General features: G+C 26.7%; 2 protein-coding genes across 3 annotated transcripts in view; both read left to right on the top strand.

Annotated features, from left to right (window-relative positions):
- LOC136092395 (cytochrome b-245 light chain-like) overlaps positions 1 to 9,267 on the top strand; it is a 9,387-nt gene extending 120 nt beyond the window's left edge. The window contains exons 1-5 of one of the 2 annotated variants that reach the window (XM_065820560.1): positions 1 to 27; positions 2,034 to 2,118; positions 2,207 to 2,281; positions 6,930 to 7,013; positions 8,692 to 9,267. The exon at positions 1 to 27 is cut by the window's left edge and continues 120 nt beyond it. In XM_065820560.1, coding sequence (XP_065676632.1) covers positions 1 to 27; positions 2,034 to 2,118; positions 2,207 to 2,281; positions 6,930 to 7,013; positions 8,692 to 8,827 — 407 coding nt within the window. In that variant the 3' untranslated portion in view covers positions 8,828 to 9,267. Of the gene's footprint in view, positions 28 to 2,033; positions 2,119 to 2,206; positions 2,282 to 6,929; positions 7,014 to 8,610 lie in introns of both variants that reach the window. The other variant, XM_065820559.1, reaches the window with a different exon arrangement.
- Positions 9,268 to 10,981: 1,714 nt separating this feature from the next.
- LOC136091711 (uncharacterized) lies at positions 10,982 to 11,719 on the top strand. The gene has a single exon (XM_065819419.1). It carries the CDS (start codon positions 10,982 to 10,984, stop codon positions 11,717 to 11,719), a length of 738 nt encoding a protein of 245 aa, XP_065675491.1.
- Positions 11,720 to 17,979: the final 6,260 nt, after the last annotated feature.

Here is a 17,979-nt window from a genome sequence, read left to right as displayed (position 1 = left end):
ATGAGCAAGGGGTGATTTCTTGTTATGGTAAGTTTAGTTATGCATGTGACAATTTATTTCTCTGAAAAAAAATTTATAATATAAATTGTGTCTGTTTTACAGAAATTGACCTCATAAGCAAATTACTGCAGACTAAGCACAATTTATGAGGCCATTTTTTGTAAGACCTTTTTGTTTTCAATTATAAACTTGTTCAAAGTTTAAATTTTATTAATTAACAACACCTTTTCAAGATGTAATTGAGAACTTGAAAATTGTAATTAAGAAAAGTAAGATGTAATTAATAAATACAACATGTAATTTAGAAGTCACAATATGTAATTAAGAAACACAACATGTAATTAAGAAGTTTTAAAATGTAATTGAGAAACCCAACATGTAAATAAGAAATCACAATATGTAATTTGAAAAACAAAAGTTGTAATTAAGAAATCGTAATATGTAAATGAAAATACATTATTTGTAATTTCGAATTCAATGTAAGCTTAAAGGTCATTATAAAAGATCTTCTTGGACATGCATTTTAATAAGTTAATAATATCAAATTTAGCATTTGTATGTACCAGCAATACAGTAATACAGTAATGAAATTGAAAGATCGTTGTGTTATTTGTCAATACACTATGAATAGAAAGTCTGTTATTAAATTGAATCCATGCAAGTATCTATTTCATCAAATTTGTTTACAACCACTTCTGGAACAATCAGAACCACCTTGTACATATTGAAGACATAAAATACATACAATTGAACAAGTTGAAAGAAAACATTATGTTTTATCTTCATCGAATGATAGAAGAAGAGTAATTGAATGAGCAAAACGACGATTGGGTGACTCTGGCGCAAACTTTAGGTGTCAAATATAAGACAGCATATAATTGGGTCCGCAGCAGAAATTTGAATTTTATTTGAAGAGGTGGTTTTAAACCAAAAAAAATTAACTGATGATCAAATCGAACATGGATTGAAAGTGACTGTCAGTTGACATTGGTGGCCAAGCAAGGATATTAGGACAATTTAATATTAGCATCAGCACAACCACAATTGCCAATTACTTTGAAGGCAGACTATTTTCATTTAAAAAAATGTCAAATGTTGTCATGATGGAAACTCGCAGAAGATCATTGAAAGCAGATTCTTGTAACGAGTGGATGTTGGCTTTGTTTAACCAGTGGGTTACATCCGGGAATCGTTTAGAGAATTTGGTCATCATAACAGACAATGCTCTATGTCACACTTGTTTGGAAAGGGTGTTTGAAAATTCACTGGCTCAGTTGTTATGATAAGGAACCTACAGCCCAATATTAAACCCAGTGGAAGCTATCTGGTCCAAAATAAAAATAAACGTTAAAAATGTTATTCGCATTCCACCTGTATTCGGTGCTGGGATTATGGAACAACGAATGCAGTATTTAGAAAGAATTGTTACTGCGGCAAAAAATACAAAATGGGAGGTGATTGTACACACGCTGTACAACATACGACCACACATTACGCAACGATTTTAAATATGGAAGACATCCAAGTTGGTGCTTAACTGAATATTGCAATGATTTTTAATGTCATTGTTTAAATTTAAATTTTTATGTAAATAAATTATTTGTGTTTTATTTATTATTTATCTGAAATCTCAATTAAATTTTTCACAAACAAAAATAAAAGAAAGTTTTAATTGACACCCAATAGGATTTTTCTAGTTACCGCCTAAAACTCAAATGCCTTTTTCATGACTTTTTATATTTTAATAATATTATATTATTATTTCTAGCCTTAAATTACAAAGTATATTAGGACTACAAAATTCAAAATACAAAGAACTTAGTATTCTTTATACTTTTCTCAATTACAACTTTTATCTTCTCAATTACATCTTTCAATTTCTTATTTACAACTTTTATGTTCTAAATTACATTTTACGTTTCATAATTAAATCTTTCATCTTCTCAATTACATCTTATGTTTCTTAATTACAACTTTCAAGTTCTCAATTACATCTTGAAAAAGTGTAGTATGGACTTGTAAATTTTTTGCAGTTTTGTTCCTTGGAGGTGTTCTTGGGGTTTCTAGTCATGCTCTTCCATTCATGCATAAAAGATGGCAGATAGCTGCATATTCAATGTATCTTTTCATTTTAAATTAAATAACAAGTAAGTCTTAAGTTTTCAAATATAAAAGAAATTTTTATTTACCATGACTGTTCTTGAAGGGCTTTAGCTTTTTTTATACTTCTAATTGAATATCCAAGAAGTAAGCGTAAATCTGGCCGTACAATAGAAAGAAGGTTAGTTATTTATTTTATTTCAACAAGACTTACCAGTGTTTGGATTTGGTTACAAAATAGTTTATTTAATTATATTAAAATTATAAATGATAATATTAAAAAAGATTATAAAAGTGATATATTAAAAAAATAATAATAATATTAAAAAATATTTAAAAGTGATATTTTTATATAAAAATATAGTTTTATAAAATAAAATGGTGTAACAATAGGTTAAACACTTCAATTACATTAATAAATTTTTTTGAAAAAGTTTTTAAGTATAAATATTATAATAGCTTAATCCTAATGCATTTCCAATAAAACTCAAAAATGTGTACAAAAATTAAGTTTTGAATTATCTAATTTGCGTTTATAATTCTAGTTAAAAAATTTATATTTTGTTAATATTTTCATTTTTTAATTTTATTGATATTTTATTAATACAAGTTGTATTTTTGTTTAATCTTTTATTTTATTTGAAGCTTTTATGAACAATTAACTCTTCAAAATTAAGTGAAACTCAGTTCATCCGTGTCTTGAGATGGCGAGTAGTTTCGCCTATATAACAGGAGTTACATCCTGCACATACGAATTTGTAGACCACGAAAGATTTGAACTCTAGAGGAATAGGATCTTTAGAGGAGAAAAATTTTGAAACTTTTAGTGAGACAAAAACTAGTTTAAAATTTACAGAACAGCAATATCTTTCGTCACTTCCTATTTGATTTTTAGTATGACTTGTTATTCTTATAATAGTTTTTGTTGTATTTTTGTAATTAAATTAATAGTTTGTACCCAGATAATTACATTTTGTATTGGTATTAAAAAATCACCTATATAGGTATTTAAACAAATTTAAAAATTAAACTTCAGCTAAAGATGACTATTGATAGTCGAAACATGTATTGTTTAGAATTAATAAAATGGTTTTATTAGTTAAAAAGTTCGTCTTATATATATATATATATATATATTCTATATATATATATATATATATATATATATATATATATATATATATATATATATATATATATATATATATATATATATATATATATATATATATATATATATATATATATATATATATATATATATATACATAAAATTGCTTATGAGAATATGTCATAATTCTTTTGGCTGTACATTAAAAACTGTTTATACGGTTTAATAGAAAACTTCCTTTTTGACCCTAAACAATCCAACAATAGCTTAGATTGTGAGGAGAACATGGAGTAGTAAATTGATATAAGAGAATGTTAAAGAACATAGTATTGTATTAAAGATAACATACTATTGGCTTATGAGAGTTTTTTTATTTTATTATCTGATTTTATGATTGTGTAAAACGCTTTAACATAAGTTTCTTCATTATGTTATGCCGCTGTTTTTAAAGGTAGGCAATTAAATGGAGCTATCAGTTCCTTCTATTTGAAACTTTTTATTTTTTATATAGGACCACTCTTGCAAAGAAATCATTAAAAGTTGCTTCTGCTTTTAAATATCATTTTAATTAAATTTTAAATATTTTTTTTAACTAACTTGCAATACATGGTATTAATTAAACAAAAAAATATAAATAAATCTGTCAAATAAAAATAAATAAGTTATGTAAATTTTTATTTGAAATAAATTACTTTCAATTTTCATAACTTACTTTGTTACTGGCTATACAGCACACATTAGAACAACTCAAGCATGTCTTCACTAGAGAGCTTCTTAACTGAAATTCTTTGTATTTTTTACTAAAGTACAAATGAATGTCTATATATTGTTGGCTATATGTCTGGGAGCTCCAAAATTAAAAATTATTTTAAAAGTACTGCTTATAAAATAATCAGCAAACAAGAAATCTATTATCAGAACATATAAATCCAAAATTAACATGCATAAATCCAAAATTAACATTCACAATAATGTAATTAATCCAAATCTCCAAAATCCAAACTAAACATGCACAATAATGTAATAAATTTTAAAATCAAAGTTTTTTAATAGTTTATTATGGCTTAAAATTTATATAGTCCTAGAGTTATGTTAAGTTGGTTTAAATCAGCAGATTTATTTGATATCTTTGATTTTTTATTTCTAATTAGTAAGATTATATTAACTGATGTGTCTTTTGCCAAATCAGAAATAATACTATGTTAAAAATACCCTGTTCTTTAAGCTAAAGGTATATTAACTAATGGTAAGATGCCAATTATATATATTGTTATAATTAAAATGTTTGAAAAATCTAGTGCAATATATCTACTTGTTCTTTAAAACTACCATCTCCACCATCAGTATACACTTTAAAACTACCATCCCACCATCAGCATACACTTTAAAACTACCATCTCCACCATCAGCATACATGTTAAACTAATACAGATTTTTAAATTCAAAAAAAGTGTGACTTGGTATAAATTATGGAACCATTTCCGAAAAACTAACAAAACATATATTAAGTCTTCTATTTGTTAATTCTTTCTAAATTCTTCTGTTTGTCAATGGTTTTCAATAGAAGCTCTAAAATATTTTTTATGAAAACAGAGGGTATAAATGAAAACTTCTTCTGTTAGTAAAATTTTATTCTTTTATTTATCATTTTAATTTATGTATGCAGCTAACTAAACCCATCAAGAATTATTCAAGAAATAAAACAAGGTTTAATTTATAGTATCCTATAATTAAATGTCACTAAAACATTTTATTATGATGAAAAATAACCTTAAAGATTTTTCTTGGGAATCAAAAACTTCAAGATCAACAGTTTTTAAGAACTTTTGTAAATGCTTATTTGACTCATTTAAATGTTTGATAAAGCTTGATTTAACAGATTTCCAACCATGTTTTAATCTGTATCCATTTAGCAATACTGCTAATATCTCTTCCTGTGAATTGTCTGAATTTTCAGATTTTTCACATCATTTTGAGTCCACATAATATTTGCATGATGGCTACTAAATTCATCCAGTTTATTTTATACTTGATTTAAATTTATATATATAAAATATTTTTTAAATTAGGATTCAGCTTTAAGAAACAATGAAGCTTTTCTTGATTTTCCTAAATTTTTTTTTGATTTTGAAAGTAGTCCATTTGCACATTTCAAAACTATCAAAATTTAAATCATTTTTTGGTAGCTCTTTGAGAACAATCACCTGCAAGACCCTAGCGAGGGGATCAAATAGCAATATATAATTTGTTTGGTTGTTTGACCTATTATGTTTTTTTATTGAGGGGGTTTAAGCAGTTCTAAAGGAATACAGCAGCTTAGCCTAAAGCTTTAGATCTGGGAGTATTTTTTCTAGAAAGGAAATATTTACTATAACAAATATATATATATATATATATATATATATATATATATATATATATATATATATATATATATATATATATATATATATATATATATATATAAATATTTAAATGAAAAAATGACGACTTTTTTATGGGACTTAAGGTTTTATGCCATTTCACTCAGCCATATATTTCGTTTCAGTTGAAAAAGTGATGAAGTTTCATAAATAATATAAAATCTTATATGGATTTTATATTATTTATAAAATATCATGTTATCATGTTATATTAAATTTCATAAATTAAAATTTCAAATAAATAACTTACATAAAATAAAGCTTTTTTAATAAAATGATTTGGCATTAAAAAGAAATAAAGTTAATACCTAACACACCTAATATATTTAAATATATGTAAGTTATACATTTAAGAAAAAATCTAATTAGCATCAGGGTGAAATGTTACAATTTTTTGAAATTTGTTTTTGGAGTTACCAAGCATAAAGCCAAGAAAATATGAAAACAGTTTTTCTGTACAATTTTTTTCAATATAAAGTTTGTTCAGCAACATTTTATGTTAAATTGAGAAAAACATGAATTAATATGCAAATAAATTGTGATTCTTAGAGGAACAAAGTAAATAATTATCTTAAAAGTTAAAAACTAAGCAATGCATATAGTAATATAAATAATAAAAATAAACACAAGGATATTAAAACTGACATATTAACACATTTTTTATAAATTTAAACTTGAATTTATTAAAGCTTCATTTATTTTTAAAAGTTAATTGGTAAATCATTGTATAGTTTGGTGTTCATGCAAACAAATGATTTTTTAGCATAAATAAAGTTTGGTGTCCATGCAAACAATTGATTTTTTAGCATAAATAAAGTTTGACGTTTAGAAATAAATAAATTCTTTCTTGAGTTTAGATTCTGAACAAATGAATTCTTTCTTAAGTTGAAACTCTAAATAAATAAATTTTTTTTTGAGTTTAGTTCATAAATAAATAAATTTTTTCTTGAGTTTTTGATGTGTAATATGATTATAAAATACTTTTGCAAATTACATTTATTTATAAATTACAACTATTTTATACAACAATTTTTGTTTAATAATATTTTGTAAACAATTTTTATCTAAACTTTTCTGAAATATGGTACAGGTTGGGTAGATGGTATTTTAATAGATTTATTGGTAATATTACACAGTTACAGGTAAACAAAAATTTCAACTAAATTGATTTTAAGTTTTACAATTTTACGATTTATAGTATAATAATATATTGTATAATGATTTTTCCTAAAAAAATTTATGTGAGAGTATTGAGACAATGATTTTATAATGAAGTTTGAAGTTTTGTTTTTTAGCTTTCAATTTGTACTTACGAAATTTGTTTCAATGCTTGGGGTGTTTGGCAGAAACTATTTTATAAGATTTGTTTTTTATTTGCTGTAAGTAAAGTTAGTTTTAAAGTTTCAAAGTTAGTCTTTTAGTAGCCTTAGTAAAAGCTACTTTTTAAAATTTTCGAATTAATTATGTATTTTGATTGAATAATTATGTTTTTTTGATTGTTTTAATTATTTAATTATTTTGTTACAGTTTTGTTTCATTTTTATAATGTATCTTTATATTTTTTTAATGCATTTACTTCAAACTCATTTTTATAATGTATCCTTGTATTCCTTTTAACGCATTCACTTCCAATTTATTATTAAAATGTATCCGTATATTTTTTTGATCACATTTACTTCCAATGAAGTTGCATTTGACTTTTACTAAGAAGTTAAAGAGGAGAGTTAAAGAAGCAGAGAAAGCAATTGAGAAGAAGATTTACTACGACGATTTCTTTATTAAGAATTACTTAATAAATACTGTAAATTATATAATTTTAGAAAAACTTAAAGATGGTGGAATTTTAAAGCAATGATGAAATTGTATAAATAAAACCTTTTGATTTTGAGGAACAGGATTTTTGAATTGAGGAACAGGAAAAGAATGTAGCAATGCTGAATGACAAAGTTCAAGACAGCTCTGGCTCCATTTAGTAAATGAGCTATCATCTCTGGCTCTATTTTTAACAAAATTTTATCTTTTACGACATTAAGCATAGATGAGTTGCAACTTATTATGTTAAGAAAATATTTATCAAGTTTTCATTAACATTGATATTTTGGAGTTCTCTCTCATCATTATATATTTTTTCATTAACATTGGTGCTTTGGAGTTCTCTCATCATTATATTTTTTAATGAACATTGGTGCTTTGGAGTACTCTCTTGTCATAAAGTTTTTTTTTCATGAACATTGGTGCTTTGGAGTACTCTCTTGTCATTAAATTTTTTTTTCATGAACATTGGTGCTTTGGAGTACTCTCTTGTCATTAAGTTTTTTTTTCATGAACATTGGTACTTTGGAGTACTCTCTTGTCATTAAGTTTTTTTTTCATGAACATTGGAGCTTTGGAGTACTCTCTTGTCATTAAGTTTTTTTTTCATGAACATTGGTGCTTTGGAGTTCACTCTCGTCATTAAGTTTTTTTTTCATGAGCATTGGTGCTTTGGAGTACTCTCTTGTCATTAAGTTTTTTTTTCATGAACATTGGTGCTTTGGAGTACTCTCTTGTCATAAAGTTTTTTTTTCATGAACATTGGTGCTTTGGAGTTCACTCTCGTCATTAAGTTTTTTTTTCATGAGCATTGGTGCTTTAGAGTACTCTCTTGTCATTAAGTTTTTTTTTCATGAACATTGGTGCTTTGGAGTACTCTCTTGTCATAAAGTTTTTTTTTCATGAACATTTGTGCTTTGGAGTTCTCTCTCGTCATTATGTTTTTATCATTTATATAATTAACTATTTTCTTTTTCAAAATTGAATCGCCCACTTATCTGTAAACCTTTCAACATTTTTTTGTACACATGTGCAAACCTTTCAACATATTTACCAAAATAGATGTAAACAACATGAGATTTTTAGTGAAACATATATAACAATTACTCAAGGAAAAAAAATTATTATATTTGTATTATTTTTTATTATGTTTTTTACAATTAGATCTGGTGTTCCTTGCTTATTTTGTGTTGGTACTGTTTTGGGAGGTATATGTCTCATTATAACGTCACTTATTTATCTAAGGGCCGCACTTGCCGATGAACAGTGGGTTGCCTGTGAAAAAGAGACGGTGAGTAAAAAAACATTAACTAGAGCTCAACCTCCATCAGTAGCGCCACCAAGAATGGTGGTTTATAAAAACGAATTTGCTGACCCTTAATCGTAATTAGTTAATCATTCATTTAATTAAACAGTTTTATAAATATTTTTGATCTGTTATTATTATATATTAAAACTCAATTTTATATTTATAAAAAAAAATTTCGTTAACACCTTTATTTAATATTTAATATATCAATTTTGTGCACAGTTTTGCTGAGCCGTTTTTTATATATCAATTTTTTGTAAAGTTTTGCTGTCATATTTTTTATATTAATTTTTTAGTAAAGTTTTGCTGTCATATTTTTTTATATAAATTATTTGTAAAGTTTTGCTATGTCATATTTTAAATAACAGTTTTGTGTGAAGTTTTGATGTCATATTTTATATATCAATTTTGTGTAGAGCTACGCCATATTATTGTTAATTTATTTTTTTAAATTTTGTAATATCTATTGTTTAACTTATATATATTTTGCATTAAATGAAAATACGTTTCAATCATTTTTTTTTTAATTATGTTAAAGTTCATTAGAGCATTTTACGAAGCATTGTGTACATATTACATTTAGACAACCTAGGTTCAGATGCCTTCTCAAAACAGAGTGTTGGCTTCTTATCAAGGCAAGAATAAATTGTAGTATCATTAGCGAATAATCCCACCTTAGATGTAAGAAATTCTTAGAGATCTTTAGTGTGTAAATAAAAAAAGTGTAGAGTTAAAAACAGAACCTTGAGCAATTCCTGAAGTTACAGAAAATGAAGAAGAGTGATGTCCATTGAGGACAGCGCTTTTATAGTTTCCTTAAATTTTATACTACAATTGGTAAGGAATGATTTAACAATCATAAAATTGTTACCTGAACACCGTAAAAAGCTTATGAAGAAGACCAGCATGCCAAACTTTATCAAAAGCTTTAGAAATGTCAAGAGTGATAACCTTAACCTCTCCATATCTATCAAAAGCGCAATAAAACCTATCGGTTATTATCTTTAACAAATCAGCAGTAGAACAAAAAGATTGAAATCCATAATGATCAGAAAGTAAGTTTTTAGATCAAGACCGGAAATTAAGTGTTTGTTAATTAAAAACTCAAAAACCTTGCTTAAGATAGTTAAGAAGACTAATTGGACGGCAGTTGGGCGAGTCAGATCGCTCTCCAGAATATTTGAAAATAGGGATAACAGATTCAGTTTTCCAGCAGGCTGAAAAACAAGACTCTGATAAGCACTTGTTAAATAGTTTTGAAAGTATAGACGACAGCTCCGGAAAACACTTTTGCAAGATAGGTACAGTATCGGACAAAACGAGTGCAACCAAATAATGCTATTTTAGTTTCTTTATATAAAAGTGCTGCATTTTTTCAATTTAGAGAAATAACTATGTAACTGTTTAGAGACAAAGTTCTTTAAGTTTTATTTATCACAAAGTTCATTATTTGTACACGAAAATTAATAAATTGATCAAAAGTATTAAAAAAAGTTGATTTCCTTCTGGACAAAACAAGTGCAACTCGACAAAATGTTGACCAAGCTGTATTTCGCTATCAATATTTCGTGGCGAATCCTTTGTTGTCGATCACAGCCTTGCATCTTTGAGGCATAGATTCGATCAGGTGATCAATGAAACTTTGTAGAATCGCTGCCCAGGCCTTTTGGATTTGTTCAAACAGTTGATCCTTATTACGAACACCTTCACGATTAATTCTGTGGTTAACGATCTCCCACAGGTTTTCGATAGGGTTAAGATCCGGAGATTGAGGCAGCCTATCCATCACCGATAGGTGGTTGTTTTGAAACCACTGCACAGTGGACCAGTAGGTGGACAAAATGGGAAAAATTTTAGTTGTCTAATCTTGAAAACCTATTTAATTTTAGTATCTACATATATTAGGAGAAATCTATTGATAATTTATTTATATTAAATCCCTTCTAAGCATTTGATCATTGAGATAAAAAAAAAAAAAAAAAAATTATAAATAAGTAATTAACGGTGACATCAACGTTGTGTTATATTTCAATTACATCTACGTTTTTGAAACAAAAAATTAGTACATGTTATTCTAGAGTATTTAGAGATAAGAAAAAATACAAATACAATAATACAAACTTCTTAAACTTAGTCGAAGCATTTTACATACATATTTTATCGAAAATGAGTTCAAAACAAATCACTGACGTCTCGATAAAATTAGTTAGGGAAATTTTTCAAGAAATGTTCCAAAAACAACAAAATGATATACTATCGTTAATAAGTGCAAATTTAAAACTGACTAATGATCGAATCGATGGATTGCTGAAAGAAATTAGTACATTAAAGGAAACTTGTGAAATGTTAAAAAAAGATAACGTAAACCGAAATGCTGATCAAAATAAAACTAACAAGCAGTTGATAAAGTTTGAAAAAACACAAAAAGACATTGAGGAAAGTCTAACGTTTTATCAAGATTGCAATGACAAAAAAATGAGCGAGTTGGAAAAAAAAAAGTCATCGAATGCAAATATAGGTGAGAATGAAAAAAATAAATTTAGACAGCTGGAAGATCGACAAAGGCGAAATAATCTTCGAATTGAAGGAGTTAAAGAAAATGACAACGAAAGTTGGGATGATACGGAAAAAATAATAATAAATATTTTTGAAAATAATCTCAATGTAAATGGGGTAATCATAGAAAGAGCGCATAGAACTGGCATTATTGAAAAAAAAAATCCAAGAACAATTGTAATTAAGTTACTTAACCATAAAGACAAAGTAAAAATCCTAAAAAATGCCAATAAACTGAAAGGATCCGGAATTTATATCAACGAGGATTTTTCGCTGGAAACTTCCACAATAAGAAAGAAACTTCTTGAAGAAAGCAAATTGCACAGGATAAATGGTAAGTATTCCGTTGTTATATACGATAAGCTTATTGTTAGAGAATTTATTAAAAAAAAAAATAATGATAAATGATTTTCTTACGTTTTTATATTACTTTTTGAATTTTAATATTGCTTTAAGTTATTTCTGATTTAAAATGGCTGATGAAACTGTTTTAACAAACATAAATTTTAATTCATTTGTATCAAAAAAGTCAATACTATTAAACAACTATTCGGATCCTGATATTAATTTTTATAATAATGATGAAATAATTAAAAATATTAACCCTTTATATTATGACCCAAATTCTAAAAAAATTGCTAATGGAATGGAGGATAACTATTTTTCAATGCTTCATATTAATATTAGAAGTATTCAAAAAAATTTTGAGTCATTAAAACAACTTTTATATAAAATTGGCATTAAATTTCAAATAATTTGTCTAAGTGAGACATGGTGTAAAGATAAAAACATTGAAAACAATTCTAATTTTCAATTACCTAATTATAAAGTAATTCATCAAGTTAGAGCATCTAATAAGGAAGGTGGGGGTTTGTGTATATACATAAAAAACTCAATATTATTCAAAGTTAAACCAAATTTAAGTTCAACTACTAACGATTACGAATCGTTATGTATTGAAATTATTAACAAAACCTCAAAAAATATCGTCATTCATGGTTTATACAGACCGCCTTCAGGAAGCATTAAGGTATTTGAAAACCACATTAAAAAAATAATTAAAAATAAATTGTCTATGAATAAAGCTGTATATTTTATTGGTGATATCAATCTCAATATATTAGATTATGAAAATAATATATATATTAAAAACTTTTTTAACACCATTTTTCAAAATAGCTATATTCCACTAATCAATAAACCAACGCGAATAACTAAGGAAAGTTCAACATCCCTAGATCAAATTATAACAAATGAATTTATAAATGAAAATATAAGAACAGGAATATTTACAACTGACGTGTCTGATCACTTTCCGATTTTTATCCTATCGCAAAAATGCATATATAATGCCCAAAATGAACGGGAAAAAATAATTAAAACACGTTTAATAACCGACACTTCTATTAGTCATTTTTATAAGCTTCTATCCTGTGTTAACTGGGACACCCTAAAACTAAATCTAAACGCCAATAAAGCGTATGATATTTTTCTAACAGAGTTTCTTAATCTTTATAACAAGGCATTCCCAGAAGTTACTAAAGTAATCAAAACAAAAACACTTTTAAACCCTTGGATCACGAAGGGCATTCTTAAATCTTCAAAAAAAAAACAACGCTTATATAACAAGTTTCTTAAAAAAAGAACTCTTAAAAATGAAACTACCTATAAAAACTATAAACGGCTATTTGAGTCAATTTTAAAACGCTCAAAGAAACGTTACTATTCTGAACAATTAATAAAGCACAAAAATGATTCTAAAAAAACTTGGCATATTATTAAGGAGGTAATTGGAAAAAAAAGCTTATACAGAAATTTACTTCCTCTAAATCTTAAATTTAATAACAAACAAATTGTAAATAAATCCTTAGTCGCTGAAACACTTAACCAGTTTTTTGTAAATATAGGTCCTACTTTATCATCTAATATAGCAACTACTCAATCACACTTTAGTTCGTACTTAACCTCAACCAACCTTAATGTTATGTCTAATTATAAACTTACAGAAAAAGAATTACTAGACGCAGTCTCTTTATTAAAACCCAATAAAAGTTTAGGATTTGATGATATAAGTAGTAATGTCATTATCAAATCAATAAAACAAATTACAATTCCATTACTACATATTTTTAATTTATCTCTAAAACAAGGCGTTTTTCCAGATAACCTAAAAATTGCAAAAGTCATTCCAGTGTTAAAATCAGGTGATCCTTCCGATGTTACGAATTATAGACCAATCTCAATTCTTTCTTGTTTTTCTAAAATATTAGAGCGGGTTATGTATAATAGACTATATTCCTTTTTAAATGTTAATAATATTCTTTTTCATAAACAGTTTGGATTTAAATCTGGTCATTCAACTGATCATGCAATCACTCACCTTGTTCATGATATATTTAAAGGGTTTGATGAAGACAAGTTTACCCTAGGTGTATTTATCGATTTAAGTAAAGCTTTTGACACTGTCAATCATCAAATCCTTCTATCCAAACTGAAAAGTTATGGTATAATAAATACTAATTTGTCCTGGTTTGATAGTTACTTGTCTAATAGAAAGCAGTTTATTTCATATGATAGCGGAAAAACGGAATATAAGTCAATCACCTGTGGTGTTCCTCAAGGATCAATTTTAGGACCACTTTTATTTCTCGTTTATATTAACGACTTATATAAATTTTCTAACATTTTAAACTTAATTTTGTTTGCAGATGATACAAACTTGTTTTATTCCAGTAAAAATATCAGTAAATTATTTCAAACAGTAAACAAAGAACTTGAAAAATTAACCCAATGGTTCAAATCAAACAAACTATCTTTGAACATCAATAAATCCAAATACACTTTGTTCCATCGTCTTCATAAAAAACAAGATATTCCATTAAAACTTCCTGATCTTTTTATTGATAACGCATTATTAAAAAGAGAGCAATCAATAAAATTTTTAGGTGTGGTTCTGGATGAAAATTTAACCTGGAGGTCTAATATAAAATAGGTCTAATTGAAAATAAAATATCAAAAAATATAGGTGTTTTGTATAAAGCCAAGCAGTTTTTAAATCTATCTTGTTTAAAAAACTTATATTTTTCTTTAATTCATTGCTACTTAAATTATGCAAACGTTGCTTGGTGCAGCACAAACGCAACAAAAGTAAAAAAACTGTTTAGTAAACAAAAACAGGCTATAAGGATAATTACAAACGTAGACCGTTTCTCTCACACTCAAACATTATTTAATAAACTTAATATTCTAAATGTATATAAACTAAACCTTTACCATATTCTTATCTTCATGTTTAAACTTGATAAAAAAATATCACCAATGTTATTTAATTCACTTTTTGAAAAAATAAACCACATATACCCTACCAGATTTTCAAAAAACAATTACATTCAATCCAAAACACATTATTCAGCAACCAAATTCTCAATTGCTAACCGAGGTCCTAAGCTGTGAAATACAATATTAAATAATGAGCTGAAATCTAATTATTCTTTAAACCAGTTTAAAACAAAACTTAAGCAATTACTGATGATACATGAAAATGAATTAAAGTTCTTCTAAAAAGCTTTTTAAACTAGCAAACAAAAACAAAAATTAACCTACTAATTACTCTTTAATATTATATTTAATATTCTAAACAATAGTCTGCTATTGTAAATGTATTTCTTATCTTAAAAGTTTTGAATTTACAAACGATTTTTTTAAGTTTTATTATTTGAAATACTAATTACTAAAAATATTGTAAAATTTTATAATTTCAATTTTTATTAAAAAAAGTTATTGTAAATTCTTTTTGTAATATTAATACTTATATATCATCTTATTTTACTAATCAGTTCTTAAATATAAATACTCTTTGAATTACTAAATATTTTAAACGTTATATATTTTATTTTTTGCATTTTGTTAAAACATTTTATTTGATGAATATGCATTTTTTTTTGGGGGGGGGGGGGGCTTAATTATAAGATGAATTTTGTCTTCTTCAATCCCCAGTCATGTAAATATTTGTTTTTATAAATTACGAGTGTAAATTATTTTCAATCGGCAAATACAATACTAAAAAAAAAAAAAAAAAATAAAAAAAGAAAAACCAATGTGTGAAATAAATTTGTCATAGCATGTTATCTCAGTTATACTTTGAAAATCACAGATTAAAGAAAAAAATTTCTTAAGAAACTTATTTTTTGCCGCACAATAACTAATAATTACCACAATTTGCCATGTGTTGTCTTATATTTATTTGAGCTATATGATGCTTCAATCGAGTTTTAATTGATTGCTCGTCCCCTTAAATCCCCGTTCAGATTTTATGTATGTTTTAACTTGGTTGCTATGGTACTAAATTTTGCATAGCAACAACTCATTTTTACATTAACGTTGTTTTAACAGTATTTTACTTGCGCTAAATACACAATATTGGGGGTATGTATTAAAATGAGATTCAGAATTCTTATGAGGTTAACTTTTTTTGGTTACTATGGATACCTTACTTTGCATTACATAGCAACAACATATTTTCGGTAGTTGTTAGTAATTTAATTACTAACACTGACAGTAATTTAATTACTTTTAATTTTAATTACTAACACTTGTAGTAACTTAATTACTAACAAGTGTTAGTAGTCCAGGCGGCATATATATTATAACATTTTACTTTTAAATACAAAATACTTGTTACAATAATTATTTAGATATGGTTTTGTTAAACTTAGACATTCATAATTTTCTCCAAAAAAACAATCTTAGTATTTCAAAACAAAATATTACTGAAGATATATTAAAATTTATTCAGCCAAAATTTGCTGATTTTAAAGACGTTGATTTTAGACATGCTGTTCAACGATTTGTTTACTTGTATAAAAAAAAGTGGAAATCTGCAAACTATACTGTGAAAAATTTTGAAAAGAAGTTTGTGAACTGGCTTAATGAGTATTTAATTGTCAGAAAAAAAGACAATGAACCAACTGCAAGTAGACGTGGTCGAAAACCAGTTGCATTTGATAATAGTTCTAATAAAACTAAAAAACGGCGTGTATCTTGTTTAATTGAATCTCATTCATCCAATGAATTATTTTTTGCTGCTAATAAAAAATTTAGAGATGAATCTGTTGTTATTGCTGCCAAGAATGTTTTAAATATATCAAATACAGATAAAGCAACTAAATATTCAGCAGACGAAGCACTGGCTTTAATATTTGATGCAAGTCTGACAAAAGCTTCCTATTAATTGATTAGAAGCGGAGCCTTGGAGAAAGAATATAACATCTACCCCGCTTACAATGATGTCAGAGATGCAAAATTGAAATGTTATCCTGCAAACATAACAGTGGAGGACTATTCAGCTTCAGTTCCTTTGAAAGATTTAATGACTCATACTTTGCAAAGAATCTGTGCAGTTCAGGAACCTGTGCTAAGGCACTTGATATTGAACGACAAAGCAATAAAAACAATGACACTAACGTGTAAGGCTGGTTTTGATGGTGCTACTGGCCAAAGCATTTATAAACAAGTTTTATCAGAACCCGACATTAACAGAGATTTAAAGCGTGAAGAATCATTATTTATTACTTGTCTTGTCCCATTGGATTTGACTGGATTTAACAACAGCAACGAAAAAGTGCCTATTTGGAGAAATCAAAAGTCGTCCTCCACAGCCTATTGTAGACCCATAAGATTTGCATACAAAATGGAATCCAAGGAATCTGTGATTGAAGAACATCAGTACATTAAAAGTGAGATAGAAAGCTTGGGTATGATTTTATTAGAGGTTTGCGGATCTTCTATTGAAGTGAATTGTATTATTGAACTTACAATGATTGATGGGAAGGTTCAAACAATATTATCTGAAAAAAATAACTCATACCAATGCTGTTCAGTGTGTGGTGTCTCTCCAAAAAATATGAATAGTCTTGATATCCTTAATATAGATTATACTAACAGAGAGTTCAAATATGGTCTTTCCAGTCTTCATGCATGGATTCGATTTTTTGAGATGTTATTGCACATTGCATATAAAAAAGAAACAAGAAAGTGGCAAGCAAGATCTAAAGAACACAAAGAAAAGGCATCTGTAGCTAAACAAAAGATTCAGACTGATTTTATGAACAAAATGGGACTTGTTGTTGATTTCCCTAAAAGTGGTGGTTCTGGAACAAGTAATGATGGCAATACCTCAAGGCGTGCTTTTGCAGCATATGAACAAACAGCTGAAATTCTGGGTATTGACCAAAACCTTATATTCAGATTTTACATTATCTTGGTAACGCTCTCTTCAGGATATGAAATAGACTGCTTAAAGTTCAAGGATTATTGTTTTGACACTTTTAGACTATATGTGTCCCTTTATCCATGGTATTACATGGCTCAATCAGTTCACAAAGTATTGATACATGGACATGACATAATTAAAAGCCTTACACTACCCATCGGACTTATGTCAGAGGAAGCTCAAGAGGCTAGAAATAAAGACTTTAAATCTTATCGCGAAAATTTCAGCCGAAAAACATCCAGAAAAGCAACAAATACTGATCTTATCAATAGACTCCTAGTTTCCAGTGATCCTGTTATTTCATCATTGCGTAAATCAACATCACACCAAACAAATCATAAAGCATTTCCTTCAGATGTTTTACAATTACTTAAACAATCTTCAAACGATATTATTG

This window comes from Hydra vulgaris, chromosome 15 (assembly GCF_038396675.1).
Source record: "Hydra vulgaris chromosome 15, alternate assembly HydraT2T_AEP".
NCBI classification, from domain to species: Eukaryota; Metazoa; Cnidaria; class Hydrozoa; order Anthoathecata; family Hydridae; genus Hydra; species Hydra vulgaris.
Note: the sequence above shows the minus strand (reverse complement) of the source record. Positions and strands in the feature narration are given on the sequence as shown.